The sequence below is a fragment of the Nilaparvata lugens genome, chromosome 5, assembly GCF_014356525.2.
Source record: "Nilaparvata lugens isolate BPH chromosome 5, ASM1435652v1, whole genome shotgun sequence".
Taxonomy (NCBI): domain Eukaryota; kingdom Metazoa; phylum Arthropoda; class Insecta; order Hemiptera; family Delphacidae; genus Nilaparvata; species Nilaparvata lugens.
In genome coordinates, this window is record NC_052508.1 from 38,550,582 (window position 1) to 38,568,179 (window position 17,598).

Sequence of the window (17,598 nt, forward strand, 5' to 3'; positions counted from 1 at the left end):
AGCCTTTGCACAGCCTTAAAAAATAATTGTTGCAATATCTTGAAAAATTGTTTTTGTTAATTGGTTTACAATATTTACTATTTTCGTGCCCCCCTTGGAACATATGTTTATATTGAAAAAGAAAGGTTTTCAGAGTCTTTCTTCTGTAGTCGTCTAGGTGTCATTGCCTCTCAAAAGGTTTGCTTTGGAGTTCGGAATACTTCAATGAAAGTGCAACGATACCTTTTCTTGAATTATTCATTATATAATTATCACCTATTCATCTTGAGCTCTTCACCTCCAGAATTATTGTTTTTAATATAGGGCATTTTGTTCCCTTACATCACTTAGGCCTTCTTCATCACATCTTAGCTATTTATTATTTTGTTGCGTTCGCTTTCCTCTGTAATGAGTCATCATAACATACTATTCAGGACCTCACTTCTTGAAAGTTTATACATCTCTTTGGAGACGAGCACTCTTTGTGCACAGAGTACTTCCCTAGCAAAAAATCTTCACCGGAAAGTCACATGAAATGAACCTATTATGAATTACATGCAACGGTATTGCTTGTTTTGGGCGGATTCAGCTGCTTGAAGTTCCATTTGTATCTTGCCAGCAACGCTCTGAAATGCCTTTCTTTCCCATTCCAAAAGGCAAAGATTCATGTGTGTATAGGAAGAATTTCCCTTTGGCTCTATAAACAGATAAAGAGTATAAAGTTTAAACAAAACTAGATAATATTAAAATACAGAAATTTTAAATAGATATGATATAGTAATAATATCATTAATAGGCATTGCAATCTCATCTTGATATTCATTGTTTTTCATTCTACATTTCCTTCCTAATTTGAATTTTTAAAAAAAGTTCAAAATCATCCCAAGATTAGTGAATGTTCACTTTTTACTAAAAGTGACCCATTTTGAACAATTTCGAAATATTTGCCAATCTGAAGAATCTTGATGTATTCTATCTAAAGACAGAAAATACCCTTTTGGACCTTTAGAAGTAGTCTTGTAAAATCAAGTACCACCTTCTAAAGCATTTAAGTTAGCCCCAATTGTTGGTCCTTTTGGTAGAGGTGTGTAGTGTAGGGGCTCACTTTTGCTAGATATTTGCTTTAAACATCTGCTATTTCATAAGTGAAAACGTTATTGATTTACTTGTTCAAATCTAAACAGCTATTTATCAAATTCCTAGTAAATATGGCCTCTACTTATGAAAAGTTGATAATGGATCAAAAAGATATTTTATTTTATAGGTATATTGAAAAATGAAAGAAAGTTCTCACCTGAAATCAACATATTCTCCCATATTTATAATCAGGTCACAGCACTTACTATTCTGGAAGTTCGAGTAACTTTCACATTTCGCAGCAATATAAGAAGGTTCTTTGTCATACAGTGAACCAATGTAATACTGGTAGGATCGTATGTGTGTGCAAATACCTGCAAAATAGAAATCCAAATATCGAGATAGTCCTCATTTATATTTTACATTACTATTGATTATTTTTTAAGCACGCAATTCATTTTTATTTAGGAAGACTGATAATTCTAGAAAACTTCGTTATTTTCAATTCTGGGCATAAAACTTTGTTATTGAATTATTATTTTCGAAGAAATTCTTTATCATTTCATCAGAAAAAGTTTAAATAGCAAAATGTGAGAGCAGTTTAATTGACCGAACGAAGTGAGGTCTAAGATTTAAGTCGATGGTTTGGCATTTCTCTTAATGTTTAAATGTTCATATGTTGCGCATTTACGGCGAAACGCGGTAATAGATTTACATGAAATTTGACAGGTATGTTCCTTTTTAAATTGCGCGTCGACGTATATACAAGGTTTTTGGAAATTTTGCATCTCAAGGATAATATAAAAGGAAATAGGAGCCTCCTTCAAATTAGACTATAGAATTATTCATCATATAAATCAGCTGACAAGTGATTACACAGATGTGTGGAGAAGCCAGTCTAATACTGTATTTGTATAAGGTCTATAGTTTCAATCAAAGACCTTAGAGAGGTATGCATCTTTAAGCTGGGTTCACACACAGCCTACTATAGATATCAACTAAAGTAAGCAATGGTTTACATCAAAGTTATTAACATATAGTTAATAACTCAATCCTTATTAGATTTTATTAGATTGAACGGAACTTGACAGACACATTTATGATCATCATGTGTATGATAAGTTATAAATTCAACCTAATATAATCTATAAGGATTGAGTTATAAACATTTTGTTAATAACTTTGGTCTAATCGCAGCTTTAAGGTATTTGGTTCCAATATTTTGTTTTGCAGTCATAGTATTATTATGCGTGCCCATTATAGTATCAATATTCTCACCTTCCAAAAACCTAATTTAATAGGTGATTAAAAATGAACAAATGAACTAAATAATGCTGGAGAAATTATAACATTTTTGATTGTAAAAAAATAATTTTCTTCAGATAGAAAGATTATCACGGAACTGAATGAATTATGTCATATGGAATACGAATTCAAACGTGAACTGAGTTTGTTAATATTTAAAACAAGTGACATCAGGTACTTTTGGATGAGAATACATAATTGTCTCTCGAACTTTCTCTGCTTTAAACTTGGGCTGTCTTGATGCCAGTATGTCTTGAAGGAGATGAGCTTTTGATGTTAGTATTTTTGATACACCAACAGCCATTAGCCGTTTTCACACCGATATCTCGCCGACACGACATACAGACAGGATTTACTCTGATGGACAGTATAAGAGGAGGCTGCGGTTTATAACTGCGCGAGGTCTACTGTTCACAGAACTACTAGTTAAAAATATATTATATAAATATATATTAATGATCGGAAAAATATTTCCTGTGAAAACGTTTTCATTTTGTTAGCTTGTTGGTATTGAAATCGAAAATCTTGTAAAAATATCACCAGTAAATCGTTTCTTTAGCCTTTGCACAGCCTTAAAAAATAATTGTTGCAATATCTTGAAAAATTGTTTTTGTTAATTGGTTTACAATATTTACTATTTTCGTGCCCCCCTTGGAACATATGTTTATATTGAAAAAGAAAGGTTTTCAGAGTCTTTCTTCTGTAGTCGTCTAGGTGTCATTGCCTCTCAAAAGGTTTGCTTTGGAGTTCGGAATACTTCAATGAAAGTGCAACGATACCTTTTCTTGAATTATTCATTATATAATTATCACCTATTCATCTTGAGCTCTTCACCTCCAGAATTATTGTTTTTAATATAGGGCATTTTGTTCCCTTACATCACTTAGGCCTTCTTCATCACATCTTAGCTATTTATTATTTGTTGCGTTCGCTTTCCTCTGTAATGAGTCATCATAACATACTATTCAGGACCTCACTTCTTGAAAGTTTATACATCTCTTTGGAGACGAGCACTCTTTGTGCACAGAGTACTTCCCTAGCAAAAAATCTTCACCGGAAAGTCACATGAAATGAACCTATTATGAATTACATGCAACGGTATTGCTTGTTTTGGGCGGATTCAGCTGCTTGAAGTTCCATTTGTATCTTGCCAGCAACGCTCTGAAATGCCTTTCTTTCCCATTCCAAAAGGCAAAGATTCATGTGTGTATAGGAAGAATTTCCCTTTGGCTCTATAAACAGATAAAGAGTATAAAGTTTAAACAAAACTAGATAATATTAAAATACAGAAATTTTAAATAGATATGATATAGTAATAATATCATTAATAGGCATTGCAATCTCATCTTGATATTCATTGTTTTCATTCTACATTTCCTTCCTAATTTGAATTTTTAAAAAAAGTTCAAAATCATCCCAAGATTAGTTAATTTTTCCCACCTTTACAATGTTATATTTTGCTAAGTGTTACTCAATATAAAGCATAAGCACAATTGATAATGTTTTGTATGCAGGAATTTTAGTAATTTTAAGCCTATGAGTTTGAAGGTGAATCTTTGACAAAAATAAATTATAACTCCATCATTAACTATTATTCTGATCTCCTTTGCTTCATTTTAATTTTTAATGGTCCTGTGTTTGAGTTTCCTTGCTGTTGCAAGAAATATGCGATATTTTTCTCATTTTCACAGTCTCGACAGTTTTTCGATTCAAACAGTAATGCAAGATCAATTTAACTCAGCTTATAGAGCATGGAATTTTCTCTCATTTAAGACCAATTGCAAGTTTCTATCATGTATTGTACTCATTTTAGAGACTCTTTAATAACAGTAAAATCGCAAGAAAAATGAGAAAATAAAGATCATCATTCAATTGGCTGTAACTTTTTAACGGTATTGAAAACAGAAGTATAATTCATGGGAGTGAAAAGAGGAGAATATTCATCACAACCTCGGCTACTTTTTGGATTTTTTATCTGAAGTGTTCCACAAGATACGAGATATGCAACGTTGCATATGCGAGACTGTGAAAATGGGGGAAATATCACAAATTTCTCGCACATTCAAAGTTGTGTATCTTGTGGAACACTTCAGATAAAAAATCCAAAGAGTAGTCCTGCGCGACCAGTCAATTCATTGGAAATTTTATTATCTTTAATATTATAAGAGAATGCTTTTTCTCGATAAATTCAAGGTTCTCGAGATTTAATGGAAAACTTAAAAAAAGTCCAAAATTTTGGGGGTGAAGTCGCCCTCTGGCGTGTCAGAAAATTTCAGATTAGAATTTAGCGCCCCAAAATACAGATAGAACCATCGAAAAAAATTCTTTCGGGGCTGTTTCCTGAAAAACGATCATTTGACTGGACTATAAGTTGTTATCCTATTATATTAAGCGAGCAATTTCTGTATATCTGTTTATATTTTTCTATTTTTCATCTGGCTATCTCCTCATATGGTTATTTATGTTCAACAGATCTCGGAAACGGCTCTAACGATTTTCACGAAATTCGGAATATAGTAGGTTTATGATATCAAAATTCGATTGCACTAGGTCTCATCCCTGAGAAAACTCCCTGAAGGACATGAAAAGGATAATTCATCCTTGGAAAAACAGATGATGATTTCGTCTGTGAATAAATCACAGACGAAATATATTTTTCGTAGTGAATAAATCAAAATTCGGGTAAGTAACAGTTTTGGGCTGTGCCTGTTAGTACTTCCCCAATCATTTTAAAGAAATGATTATCAATGAAATAAATCTGTTTATCAATGAATAAATAACGAGCAAAGCTCGGTGCCCCGATATTTGGTATTAATAGATAGAATTTACAAAATGTACTTGTTCAGATGATATCTTTATTCCAAAAACCAAACCATTTAAAGATACATTTTGTTCGACTTGTGTTATTTACTCCTGTAATGTTAAAAAGTGAATACTACCAACAACACAACATCAGTGACAACCTATTCCAATTCATGATAAATATCGGGGCACCGAGCTCCGCTCTAGAGTACCTACAAAAGAATATAAAAATTATTACGAAAGAAGAAATTATACTAAATATGCATAGTTCATACAGAAAGGTTCTATCTAATCACAGTGGATTGAGATTAATTCGCAGAGGAATGCAAAAATTTCTCTCACAAAAGCATGTTAAATTTTAATCCTGATTCATTTCACGTGAACCAAATCACAGAAGACCATCTCAAAAAGATAGCTTATCTGATTGGTTCTACTGGAATTAATCAGGATTAAAATTTAACCGGCTTTTGTACAACTGTCACTAAGTACCTGATTGAATTATTCAACAGCTGAGTCATAATTTTGTCTCAGTCCCACACACATGCACTCGCTCACTCACTTCCATCATAAACAGATGCCGAAATTATCAGCTGTTTTTCCAAGGATGAATAAATTCTTTTAATGTCCTTCAGCGAGTTTCCCCAGGGATGAGACCTAGGGTAATCGAGCTTTCATATTATAAACCTACTATGTTCTGAATTTCGTGAGAATCGTTAGAGCCGTTTTCGAGATCCGGTGAAATACAAACATATAAACATATAAACATCTAAAAATTTAAACATCAAAACTTCTAAACAGAAATTGCTCGTTTGATAGTATAGGATTAAGAATACCTAAACTTGCCGACATTATATATTGTATGAATAAAATCGTTCCAAATTTGTATGAATGTTTACCAAGATTGCTATGCAATATTCTTTTGCAATAAAGAATTATCAATGATATTATTATTCAACTTTTTATAAGTAACCTTAACATTTAAAAAGCAAAGCCTCCCTTACTTATCTTTTAATATCCTATTAAAATATGTGTCATGTAGTTTTTCCTGATGTAATGAAGTTCTTTCTAGTCCTCCCGAACAAGAACGGGTGCACTGCTAGTCTCAAAAATAATATCAAAAAGATACTTTATTTCTACTTCAAAGAGATAAGAAACGATGGTATATAGTTTTACAATATTATGAAAACAGAAAGAATTCCTCACAAGACCAAAGGTAAATAATGTCCTATGGAAGATTAGAATGTAGAGGTGCGTACAGATATACGCGCCGCGAACATGAGCAATTCACTTTTAATCAGCTGATGCCAAGCTTTTTATATCTGTATTTTACCGTTTCTGTAAAAATACAGATATAATCAGCTGATTAAAAGTGAATTGCTCATGTTCGCGGCGCGTATATCTGTAAGCACCTTAAGATGTGAATTTTATTGTCATACACTGACTAATGTTAAAAACTAAAGAGTTGGGAGTTGGGGTACTTTGGGGGTGGTCATTACACATGGTTTGGGGGGGGGGCATTACACTTGAATTGGGGGGCATGCGCCATTGGCCTTGGGGGGGCTGGGCACCCCTGCTTGTGGATGAGAATAATGCGTGAGGTCTACTGTTCGCAGAACTACTAGTTATGTTGTATGAACGTTATGGCGGCAGATCAAATTAGAAGTGTTGGCTACTATATTGCTTTATTTACGATCCATATATAATGAATAATTGAATCTAATGTATCAATAGCTATATGCTCTAACCACACGTCTCGAGACGCAAAGAAATTGCAGCCCCTTTACACGAAACATGCTCTTTGAAGCCATGCGCACATATCGATGAATGCAGGACGAGATTACAATAAAAATCGTCCTGTAGGCCTACTAGTCTGTGTCGGTGTGCGCAAATGTTACTCGTTGATAATTTTTGGCTGGAAAATAATGTAAAATATTAAAAGTCTTTCGTGAATTTATAGTAGGCCTACCTACGTGCAATTTTGATACTGTTTGCAATGCTAAACAAAGTTCAAGACAAAGTTGTTGAACTAGCTTCTGCTTGGAGCAGTTTACGTTTCGTTTAGCATTTTTCAATTCAATTTTATTTTTCATGTTATGAATCGTATAATTATAATACAATATTAACACAGGTCATAAACATTTCATCAAACAATACACATCATAAATACATTACAAATGTCACCTCAATATACGTGTAATATAGTCTATATAATTGAAAAACAAAGTTAATATCACAGATCGAATTATTTTAGTTGAATAAACTAAAAACATTGGAATCAAAAGTCTCCATTACTTGAAAAGTGAAGATCATACAGTTTATTTAAATTTCAAGTTTTTACTTAATCACAATATTCTAATAATAAATTACTGAATCAAAAGTTTACCAATGTCATAAAAACATCTCTCACTTGACCACAATTTCAATTTTTTCTTGAAGACTATTTCAGAATTCATTTCTCGAATTTCAATTGGAATAGCATTATACACTTTTTTGGCCATATGCTGTGGGCTCGCCTCAAAAAACGTGGTTCTGTGGGCATCCAGTCTCACGATTTCCCTGTTGCGTGTGTTGTGAGAGTGAATGTCTGCACCAGTCGTCCAGCCACTTCTCCATTTCAGTGCCATACTCGCCAAAAAATAAATGTACAGGCAGGGAACCGGAAGAATGCCCGCTGACACGAATAAGTCCCTGCAAGGATGGCTTGGCGGTTTTCGAAACATCACTCTGATGGCTCACTTTTGGGTGAGGAAGACACGACGTCCATGGATTCAAGCTCCCCCACCCCCATGCAACTATACCATAAACTAAAAGGGGTTCAAAGTAGCCATGGTAACAACTTTCTCATCAGACATCCTAACCAATTTGTGAAGAGTGTAAATAGCTGAATTTAATTTCTTTATAAGGATCTCTACATGTGGTCTCCAGGTCAGGCACTGATCAATGAATACGCCAAGAAACTTAGTGTCTCCACCCGTTCAACAGCAGCATCACACATTTATTTCAATTTGAAAAAAAATCAATAGTACACCTTCCTACTACATTCATTTTTTATAGAGGTTTACTGTTTAAAAGTAAAATGTTTCAAATACTAAGTAATACATCTCTGATAATATTACATATTTTTGTATAAGTAAAGTACCACTGTAGACCATAAAATTAAGGTTGAATGTCAGATCCATATACGAGTATCATGAACAATTGATGGATTCTCACACCATTTGAAATTAGTCATTATTGTTCACCAATATAAATGCGAATATTTCTGTGGTGGCATGAAAGAGTAGCCTACTGTACCGTAGTTTTTCTTCAGCGAAACTAGCCAAAAAATTTAATGATCTAAAAATAAAATTTGAATGATGGATAGTTATTTATTATGAATTCATCTTTCAACTTTATGAAATATCATATTTTAATGTTGCTTATGATTGATGCTCAAGTTGAAGCTCATAAAATAATCCATCATAGGGCTCCTACCTGTAATACGTGGCAGTTTTGTCGAATTCATTTGTCCTCCAGCAATTCCCGCGACATGTGCTCCCAAACTGTGTCCCAGAACGTGCACGGTGCTCACATTCACATGCACTTCGTCTATTAAAAAGTCCAAAAATCGTGATAATTCACTTGCAACCTTGTTGACTCGCTTACGGGCCACCGTATAAAGTGCTACAGATGGCCACTCAACTATTATTACATTGCAGTTTTTGTTCTGGAGAATTGCTGGAATAAAAATGATACTTTTTGAAATTTTGCAAAAAGTATTGATTTCATAATTCTAAAATATTTGTGAGTGAGTGATCAAGTTCATGAATCGGTGTTTAATTCAAGTTCTAGCTTAAGACCCGGTGTTAAAGTTGTGTTCTAAACCACCGAGAAACATTTTGCTGGTTCAAAGTGACATCATGGAAGGAGGGCGGAGGGCTCTTTCACTACTTTTCATTGCTTATCTATTATTATTAGACCTTCACTTGCTTCAAACTATAAAACAATAAAATATCTATTTATTTATTTACACTGCAGGTTTCTGAGTTTCCATACCTAAGACCTTTAATTTATATGACAGTTCCGCACGGTAATTGAGTTTGATTTGATAGCAGAACTCAATACGGTAATTCAAAGAATATTGTTTTTGTATTCATGAAATCATCATATCAAAGTACCTCAATAAAATTTACTCCACATGCTATAAAATGACATTCTGCAATTTCAGTAATTTACCAATGGAAATGAATGAGAAATATTGCATTTGTTCAAATGTATGCTGTTAATATAAAATAATTAGTAGCATTTAATGTGGAATCTTGTTCAGTGATTCAGAAAGTTTTAGTGAATTTTGACTTACCACTTAACATTTCATAGCTGAAGTCAGAAAAAGCACTGCTTAGCCAGCCATGAACAAGAATTTTTGTTTCTTTCGCAAAATCAAAACTTGAATTTGTAACACTGCTAATATTTCCAGTGATCAGTTCTTCGTAAGTATGAGGATCACTGCAAAAGTGGTAGATATGAACTAGAATAAAATATAATGTATGGTAATAAATTTATTCACAAGGAAGATTAAATACTAATTTAATTAATGAATATTTATAGCAGGTGCCACACTAGTTTGGTGTAGCCTAACGTAGAGGATGGTGTTATGCAATTTTCAAGTTTCATATTATAGGTACTGTATCTTTATCTAGTGAGGTACCTACCGTACATGTTTTAGTAACAAGGTGCATTTCAGTTGAAAGAATGGCTCAGTAAAAGCTTAGATGAGTATAATGTAAAGTTTGTGAATTTTAAAAATCTATCTGTAATTGGTATACCCTCACAAAACATGGCCTACAAATGAACTTTTAATTATGGTTACCCTAAACCCAATCATTTGCAGAGTAAATTCTAGACACTGGTTGATTGAATAAGAGTTATAGCAGTGTTCACTTTGCTTCATATTGAAGAAGTTTTTGAACAAACATTATCTTAGAATATAGTATGTTTTAACTTATCAGTATATAGCCTATAGTCTATATCTACATGTCAGTCAACAAAAAACCTTCCTTGTCTCACCTGGTGAATAGGTAAAATTCAACTTCAAAGTCTGATGAGAATGGGAAAAATTTCTCCGAGTCTGATATTGAGTAATTGCTCATTAAATCCATCATGCTTGTGAGATACAAATAATTGATTTCTTCCTCAGTATAGTCCGCATCTCCATTTTTCGTAATGGAATAAGAATCTAAAAATTTTATTGAATTAAAAAGGAGTAGGATACAGATGTTGGTTACATTTAGTTTAGTCCAGTCAAGGAAAGATAATAGAAGGAAAAGTTTGGAACACACACCCAGAAGCTCTTTCAAGAATAGTAAGGGGGTGAATTAACATATCAAAAGTCCTCCTACCCCCTGTGCTAAGGGGGTGGGGGTGGTTTGTAAGTACCATATTTTGGTTTTTTACACATATCTCAAACAATATGCGTCTTTCGGAAATTTTTGTTGAATACAAAATTGAAGCTTACAAAATTAGCCTACAAGTTTTATTTGTAACATTTTTCCATATCTCTCATTGTTTTCTAGGTATAAGTTCTCGAATGTGTCACATTTTAAAGAAAACCCCTACCGGCTCCGATTTTTTCATATTTTTGGCTTTATAACTTTTTAACAATTGATTGAAAAAATCCGTGCCAATTATAACTCGCATAGAGCATCATATTCTCTTTAATTTCAAGTATTATTTTACGCATCCCCCTACGATTGTTGCAGCCGTTATAGTGTTGAGTGTAAAATCTTCAGTTTAATATAATAATAGATCAATTGACTGGGATATTTGCAGGGAATGTTTGGAAAACAATATAATTTGACATCGCAGCTTTATTTGGACTAGTTGGAAGGTTAAGGGTGTGCAAAGGCTAAAAATAAACTTTCTACTCGTGATATTTTTTAAAGTTTTTCGATTTGTATATCATTAATCTATCAAAATGAAAAAGTTTTCTCAGGAAAACATTTTTTTCCGATCATTACTTTTTGAGATAATGAGCGCCTGAAGTTTGAATTTTTGGGACAGAACATTTCAAATTCGGTATGATATAAATCCATGAGATTCAGAGGATGGTTTCTCCATGATATTGTTGATCTACTAAAACAAAAATTTTCTGAGAATATCAATTTTTGAAAAAGTTATTCAATTTACCAAAAATAACTCAACAAAGAGTTATTTTTAGTAAATTGAATAAATATCTTAAAAATGGATATTTTCAGGAAATTTCTGTTTTACTAGATCGACAATACCATGAAGAATCCATCCTCTAAATCTCATGAATTCATCTCTTACCGAATTTGAAATGTTCTGTCCCAAAAATTTAAACTTTGGGCGCTTATATCTCAAAACGTAATAATCGGAAAAAAATTTTCCTGAGAAAACTTTTTCATTTTGATAGCTTATTGATAATTATACAAATCGAAAAACTTTGAAAAATATCACGAGTAGAAAGTTTATTTCTAGCCTTTGCACAGCCTTAACATAACAAAAGTCCTCATCCCTACCCCTTGTGATTAAGGGATGAGGGTGGTTTGAAAGTCGCGTTTTTCATTTTTGGCTTGCACGCATGTATCTTATTGGAAACAATGCATTCCAGGGACATAAAGTAATTGAACAAAAATAAAGCTAGATAAATTTACAAGTTTTATTCAGTAAATAAGATTTTTGTGATAATCTTCTTTAGTTTCCAAGATATTCACTTTTATAAGTGTGAAATCTTTGAAAAGGCAGTTTTTCTTCCAACTTTTTGCACTCTCAGAACTTATTACTCAACAACAATAATGCATAGAAAAAATAAGTACTGAACGTTGGTTAGTAGAGCATTCAATCATCTTCAACTTGATGTATTATTTTATCATTTTATGCTTTCCATCGATTGTTATAGCAGATTTAGTGTTGAGTGTGAATAATTATTAGTTTTAAAACAATTAAATAGATAATTTGACAATGTAATTTAGACAATATATCTGGAACACAATTTTTGACTCTGCATTTTCATTAAGACTAGTTAGGAGCTGAATATATTGAAAGTCCCTATCCCTAACCCCTTTGCTGAAGGTGGTGTACCGTCAAGTTGAAACTTTTTGCTGATAAATTCTCACTCAACACTAAAGCTGCTATTATGAAAAGCACAAAATGGTAAGATAATGCATCAAATTGAAGAGAATTGAATGTTCTACTACCCAAACGTTCAGTACTTTTTCTCGAACCATTGTTGTTGAGTGATAAGCCCTGAAAGTGCAAAAAGTTGGAAGAAAAACTGTCTTTTCAATGATTTTATTCTTTGAAAAGTGAGTATCTCGAAAACTAAAGGAGATATCACAAAACTCCACTGAAAAAATTGTAGGAAATTTATTTAGCTTCATTTTTGTTCAATTAGTTTATGTCCCTGAAATGCATTGTTTCCAAGATACATGCGTGTAAGCCAGGAATGAAAAAACTTTCAAACCACCATCATCCCTTAAGCACATAAGGGGTAGGGATGAGGACTTTTGATATGTTCACCTTCCAACTAGTTCAAACATAGCTGCAAATTAAAATATTGTGTTCCAAACATTTCCTGCAAATCGCCCTGTCAAATTGATCTATTGTTTGTTGAACTGTAGATTTTACACTCAACACTATAACGGCTGCAACAATCGTAGGGAGATGCGTAAAATAATAAAAATTTCCGAATGACGCATACCTAGAAAACAATGAGAGATATGGAAAATGTTACAAATATAACTTGTAGGCTAATTTGTAAGCTTCAATTTTGTATTCAATAAACTTTCCGAAAGACGCATATTGTTGAGATATGTGCAAAACAACAAAATATGGTACGGTACTTTCAAACCACCCGCACCCCCTTAGCACAGGGGTAGGAGTGGGGACTTTTGATATGTTCACCCCTTACTATCCTTAAAAGAGCTGCGGGGTGAAAAATTGTGTCCTCAACTATTCCCTCTTCACCTTTTTTTAGCATTCGTTGCCTGGACTAGTTGAACGAATTGAGAAATTCGGATTCATTACCCTTTTTGCTGAATTGATTAATCCAGAAATGAAGAATGATGTGGTAAATTACAAATTGAAGTTATTGTGAAAGCAGTCGTCTTAATTTGAGCTTTTATTTAGCACTAAAATATTTTTTAGTTACATGTAGGCTAATCAATTTTTGAAAATCTATCATTTTCTTATATAAACTAAATTATTGAATAATATTCCTCTTTCTTTTCTACAATATTTTTTAACTATATTATTAATTTAATAGAATGAGAAAATAATCTGCAATTACCTTGATTCAATCAAATTTCAAAATCCATCTAGAAATCACAGTATTTTTACAGTAAATATCAACTCAATGTTTAATCTTATAACTTAGGCCTCCTCTACAATTCAATTTGTATTTTCTTTTTCATTCTATGATTTATAATAAATTTTGATATGCTCTTTGGAATTAATTAATTTATCGTCTGAAATTTGTAAGTTATTCTTTTTGTCAACACAACAATATAGTCCATTAATAATATATCTTAATCACTGTAAAAATTACACCTGAATGACTAGACTTATCAAGCAGTCTAGATATTATAACGTACCGTATCTCATAACTACAATTTGAAATATAGGCTACACTTTTTATTGGTCATATGGGGCTATAGCCTAATCACATTTTAGTTATTGTAGTGCAATCGATGACTTGTCTTCACTACATTATTATATCAAGTCGTTATCGAAGAATTGTAATTTTAAGGTATCACAACTTATATATACACCATATAGCCTACTTACTATTTGAGAAATCGCAAAATATATACAGCATAAATAACTTACTTGTACTATGAAGAAAAAATAATATTATACAAATTATATGTCTCATTTCTAAACATGAAAACTTCATCACACTTGAACTTGAGTAACTACACTTACTAATCCTCTCACTAATAGTTCGGTCTATCCTGATAAGATAAATGAATGCCGTGCATTCTTTCAACACTAGAAAACTGAATCAATTACTTCACAAATGAATACTGAATGTGATGTTTCTTGTTCTTTGTAATAAATAAAGGTTCATTTTATGACATTGGGGCTTGTAAATAAAGCAGATCTTATAGCACTGAAAGATAACATAGTCAATAAAATATTTTGCAATGAATTAATAGTTCAGTTCTAGCAGTTGTTACATAAGTTGCTGTGTGAAGTAGGTAGTCAATAAAACTTTTGAGTGGCTTTGGAGACGTGTTAGATTCAATGTTACGACAATGAATAATAAGGAAAACAATTGGAAAATGATTGTACGATTCATGTAGATTTTCAACAAAAATCACTATATAGGCTAGGCTATATGGTGTAACTTTATGGTCACTTAGTTGGTATGCCATACCACAGTAGCTGAAACTCACTCAGAGAAAATTATTTTTAGTGAATCATTATAATCTTGTTGTTTCATGCTTGCTAATAATACACAGACATGCATTTTTTTTATTCTTATCACTTGCTACTCTCAACTCTCCAAATCGCATGAGCGCTGCGCCTCCAATGACAGAGTGGATTAATTTTTATTTGTAATCATGAAGAACAAGAAAACAATAAGAAGTGAATCAGTAACCAGATAAACTATTGTTCATTATAAAAATATAGCATAATTCAAACTTTATTACATTATGTTCAATTTAATAATTGAGAGAAATTTAAATAGATCTAATCAGAGAAAACTTCTATAATGAGAATAACAACGTAGTGCATTTATAATATCACGCATGAGTTTAGTTCTGCAGAGTCTTTATTACAGACTTTATTATAATATTATGTACTTAAATTTGATAATTAAGAAAAATTTAAATAGTTCTGATCGGAGAAAACTTCAATAATTCTTGTATTCAGAGAAAACTTCTATAATTTATAAAAATCTATAACTGTAAAATTTGTAAAAAATCTATAATTGTATTCTGTGATCTAATTTAACCCACAATTGCGATTTTGAACTTAAAAAATGAGAAATAACGTGAAATAATTTAAATTATTACATTTTCTTGAGGTGCTGTGTGTAATGCAGTATTATATTTTTCTATTATTGTTCTAAAATTATAATAATAAATTATGTCAACTACTCATTAACAATAATATTATTTCAGTTGCTTCTTGTTCTCATTAAATAGCCAACGATTGTCAACCTTTTTCATGGACTGTTCCCGTAGGAAAAGAGTTCTAGTTTCGCATATGAACTAAATGCCGGTAGGTGAGCCGGTGAGCAGGAGATTGGGGAAGAGGGAGTAATTTGAAAATTCAATGAATTTCTCTCATTATAAACTTATAGTCTGTGTAGAATAAGTTGAGACTTGGCCCTCCATCCGAAGAAATTATAGGGTTGCCAAATCGTTTAAAATTGCAACTTACTCAAATTTCCAATTCAACGTCTTAATTGGATATAGAATATCATCCCCGATATCCTTGTAAAGCTAAAACAGTTTCAGGGTTGTAGGATTAGAAGGAAATTTTACTTTTATGATACAATTGGAAACATTGCGAAGATTTGTTTTTCTTTTGAATATCACTTCATGATGATGGGGCGTAATAATTTAATAACAAATTAACGGGGAGAATGTCTCTTTTCTATTGGTTTCTGGATAATTTTCATCCGACCTATAGTTATTTTTTAATTTATGATTATGTTTGTCAATGTCGAGACATTTCGTACAGAAAACATGAAATTTTTGACATACCGTACTAGAAACTTTTTTTTATTTCAAAAGATAAGTAGGTGGTGGAAGCGAGAAAGTTTCTGAGGAATAATTGAAATTATTTTTCCAATTGTCAAACGTACTCGGAAGAATGTATTTTGGCCTCTCAAGAGTTTCAAAGTCAAGGATGGCGGCTGATTGGTGTGCCACCATATGCTATCAATAGCTGGGATCACCAAAAACAAAATACAGGATTGAAAAATTTAACAACTGGGAGCCACATAATTATAAAATATCGGGGCACCGAGCTTCGTTTGTTATTTTTATTTATTGATAAACAGAACACAATATTCTCTAAAATGATCGTGTTCATATTTCACAGCTGGCTATAATAATGTCATCTTATGAATTTCGGGGATGCGATATTTTGATTTTTCACATACTCGCTCACTCACTTTTTTACTATCCACAGCTGTTTCAGCCAAGGATGAATATTATCCTTTTAATGTCGTTCAGCGAGTTTTCCCAAGGATACACCTAGTGCAATCGAATTTTTATATCATAAACCTACTATGTTCCAAATTTCGTGAAAATTGTTAAAGCCGTTTTCGAGATCCTAACAATTTCGTGAAAATGACAACCTTGCCTCAAATTATCCAAACAGTATGTGTTTCATTATAGCCTTTCCAGAGGCAATCAGCTGATTGCGTTTGAAATAATTTAGTCATAGTATCTTAAGTCACAAGGACGGAAAGAGGCCTTTTGCAGGCAAGAATGATGTTTCTAGTCAAGGCGTTAGCCGAGACTAGAATTTCATTCGAGCACTGCAAAAGGCATTCACGTCCAAGTAACTTACACTATTTTTTGTCATAATAATCTAGAAAAGAATAATTGAGAAACAGAAAACATTACCTGCTTGTGCTGACATGACTACATGCATTCTATAACCATAACCTAGTTTACAAGTTTCGAATCAGGAATTTCTTGATTGTAGTTGAAAAAACTTCCACCTGGAGCGCTAAAAGGCGGTTTTTTGTTCCAGTTTCCTAATTGGGAACTAGGGAACATAATCGACTGTAAAGAAAACATATGATTTTATTACAGTATAGTATGCTGTAATGAGAATCATATGTTTATTTGTTCTACAATCAGCCGTTTACCGGCTTGATTTCATGGATGTAAAACAGCTGAAATTGAATGACTATGTCAAAAAATATCTTATAAATTGTCAGCCTTTGGCATACAATTTAGTTCACAATGCATACCATACAGCCGCTCTCCTAACTTTAAAATTCCTTGGAGCCCAAAAAACAATCTTCCAACTACTTTTGACAATTGAAAAATAATTTCAATTACTTTTGAGAAACTTTCTCGCTTTCACCACCTACTTATCTTTTGAAACCAAAACGTTTCTAGCATGTCGAAAATTTAATGTTTTCTGCTTGCAATGTCTTGACATTTACGAACATAAACATTAATTAAAAAATAACTATAGGTCGGATAAAAACTATCCAGACACCAATAGAAAGGAGATATTCTCCCCGTTAATTTGATATAAGATTATTATGCATTACGACACCCCATGATTCTGAGAGAAGTGATATTCAAAAGAAAAACAAATCTTTGCGATGTTTCCAATTTTATCATAAAAGTTTAATTCCCTTTTAATTCTTCAACCCTGAAACTTTTTTAGCACTACTAGGATATCTGGGATGATATTCTACATCTAATTCTGACGTTGAATTCGAAATTTGAGAAAGTT

The 17,598-nt window shown here is 32.4% G+C and overlaps 2 protein-coding genes across 4 annotated transcripts; both read right to left on the minus strand.

Moving 5' to 3' along the window:
* Nucleotides 1-219: 219 nt before the first annotated feature.
* LOC120351614 lies at nucleotides 220-7,787 on the minus strand. Its single transcript, XM_039429478.1, has 3 exons — nucleotides 7,571-7,787; nucleotides 1,274-1,463; nucleotides 220-676 (listed from the first exon to the last, which is right to left on the minus strand). Exons 1-3 carry the CDS (start codon nucleotides 7,785-7,787, stop codon nucleotides 565-567), a joined length of 519 nt encoding a protein of 172 aa, XP_039285412.1. The 3' UTR covers nucleotides 220-564.
* A 564-nt stretch (nucleotides 7,788-8,351) lies between these two features.
* LOC111059862 (pancreatic triacylglycerol lipase) lies at nucleotides 8,352-14,334 on the minus strand. 3 transcript variants are annotated; one of them, XM_039428320.1, is made up of 4 exons: nucleotides 13,990-14,319; nucleotides 10,210-10,378; nucleotides 9,503-9,648; nucleotides 8,352-8,880 (listed from the first exon to the last, which is right to left on the minus strand). In XM_039428320.1, the coding sequence occupies exons 1-4, from the start codon at nucleotides 14,054-14,056 to the stop codon at nucleotides 8,573-8,575; spliced, it is 690 nt and encodes a 229-aa protein (XP_039284254.1). In that variant the 5' UTR covers nucleotides 14,057-14,319; the 3' UTR covers nucleotides 8,352-8,572. The 3 variants fall into 3 exon arrangements, 2 of the variants coding, with proteins under 2 accessions (XP_039284254.1, XP_039284253.1); XM_039428319.1 differs by lacking the exon at nucleotides 13,990-14,319 and adding an exon at nucleotides 13,755-13,891 and having other exon boundaries at nucleotides 8,558-8,880; XR_005571336.1 differs by having other exon boundaries at nucleotides 8,868-8,880; nucleotides 9,503-9,670; nucleotides 13,990-14,334.
* Nucleotides 14,335-17,598: the final 3,264 nt, after the last annotated feature.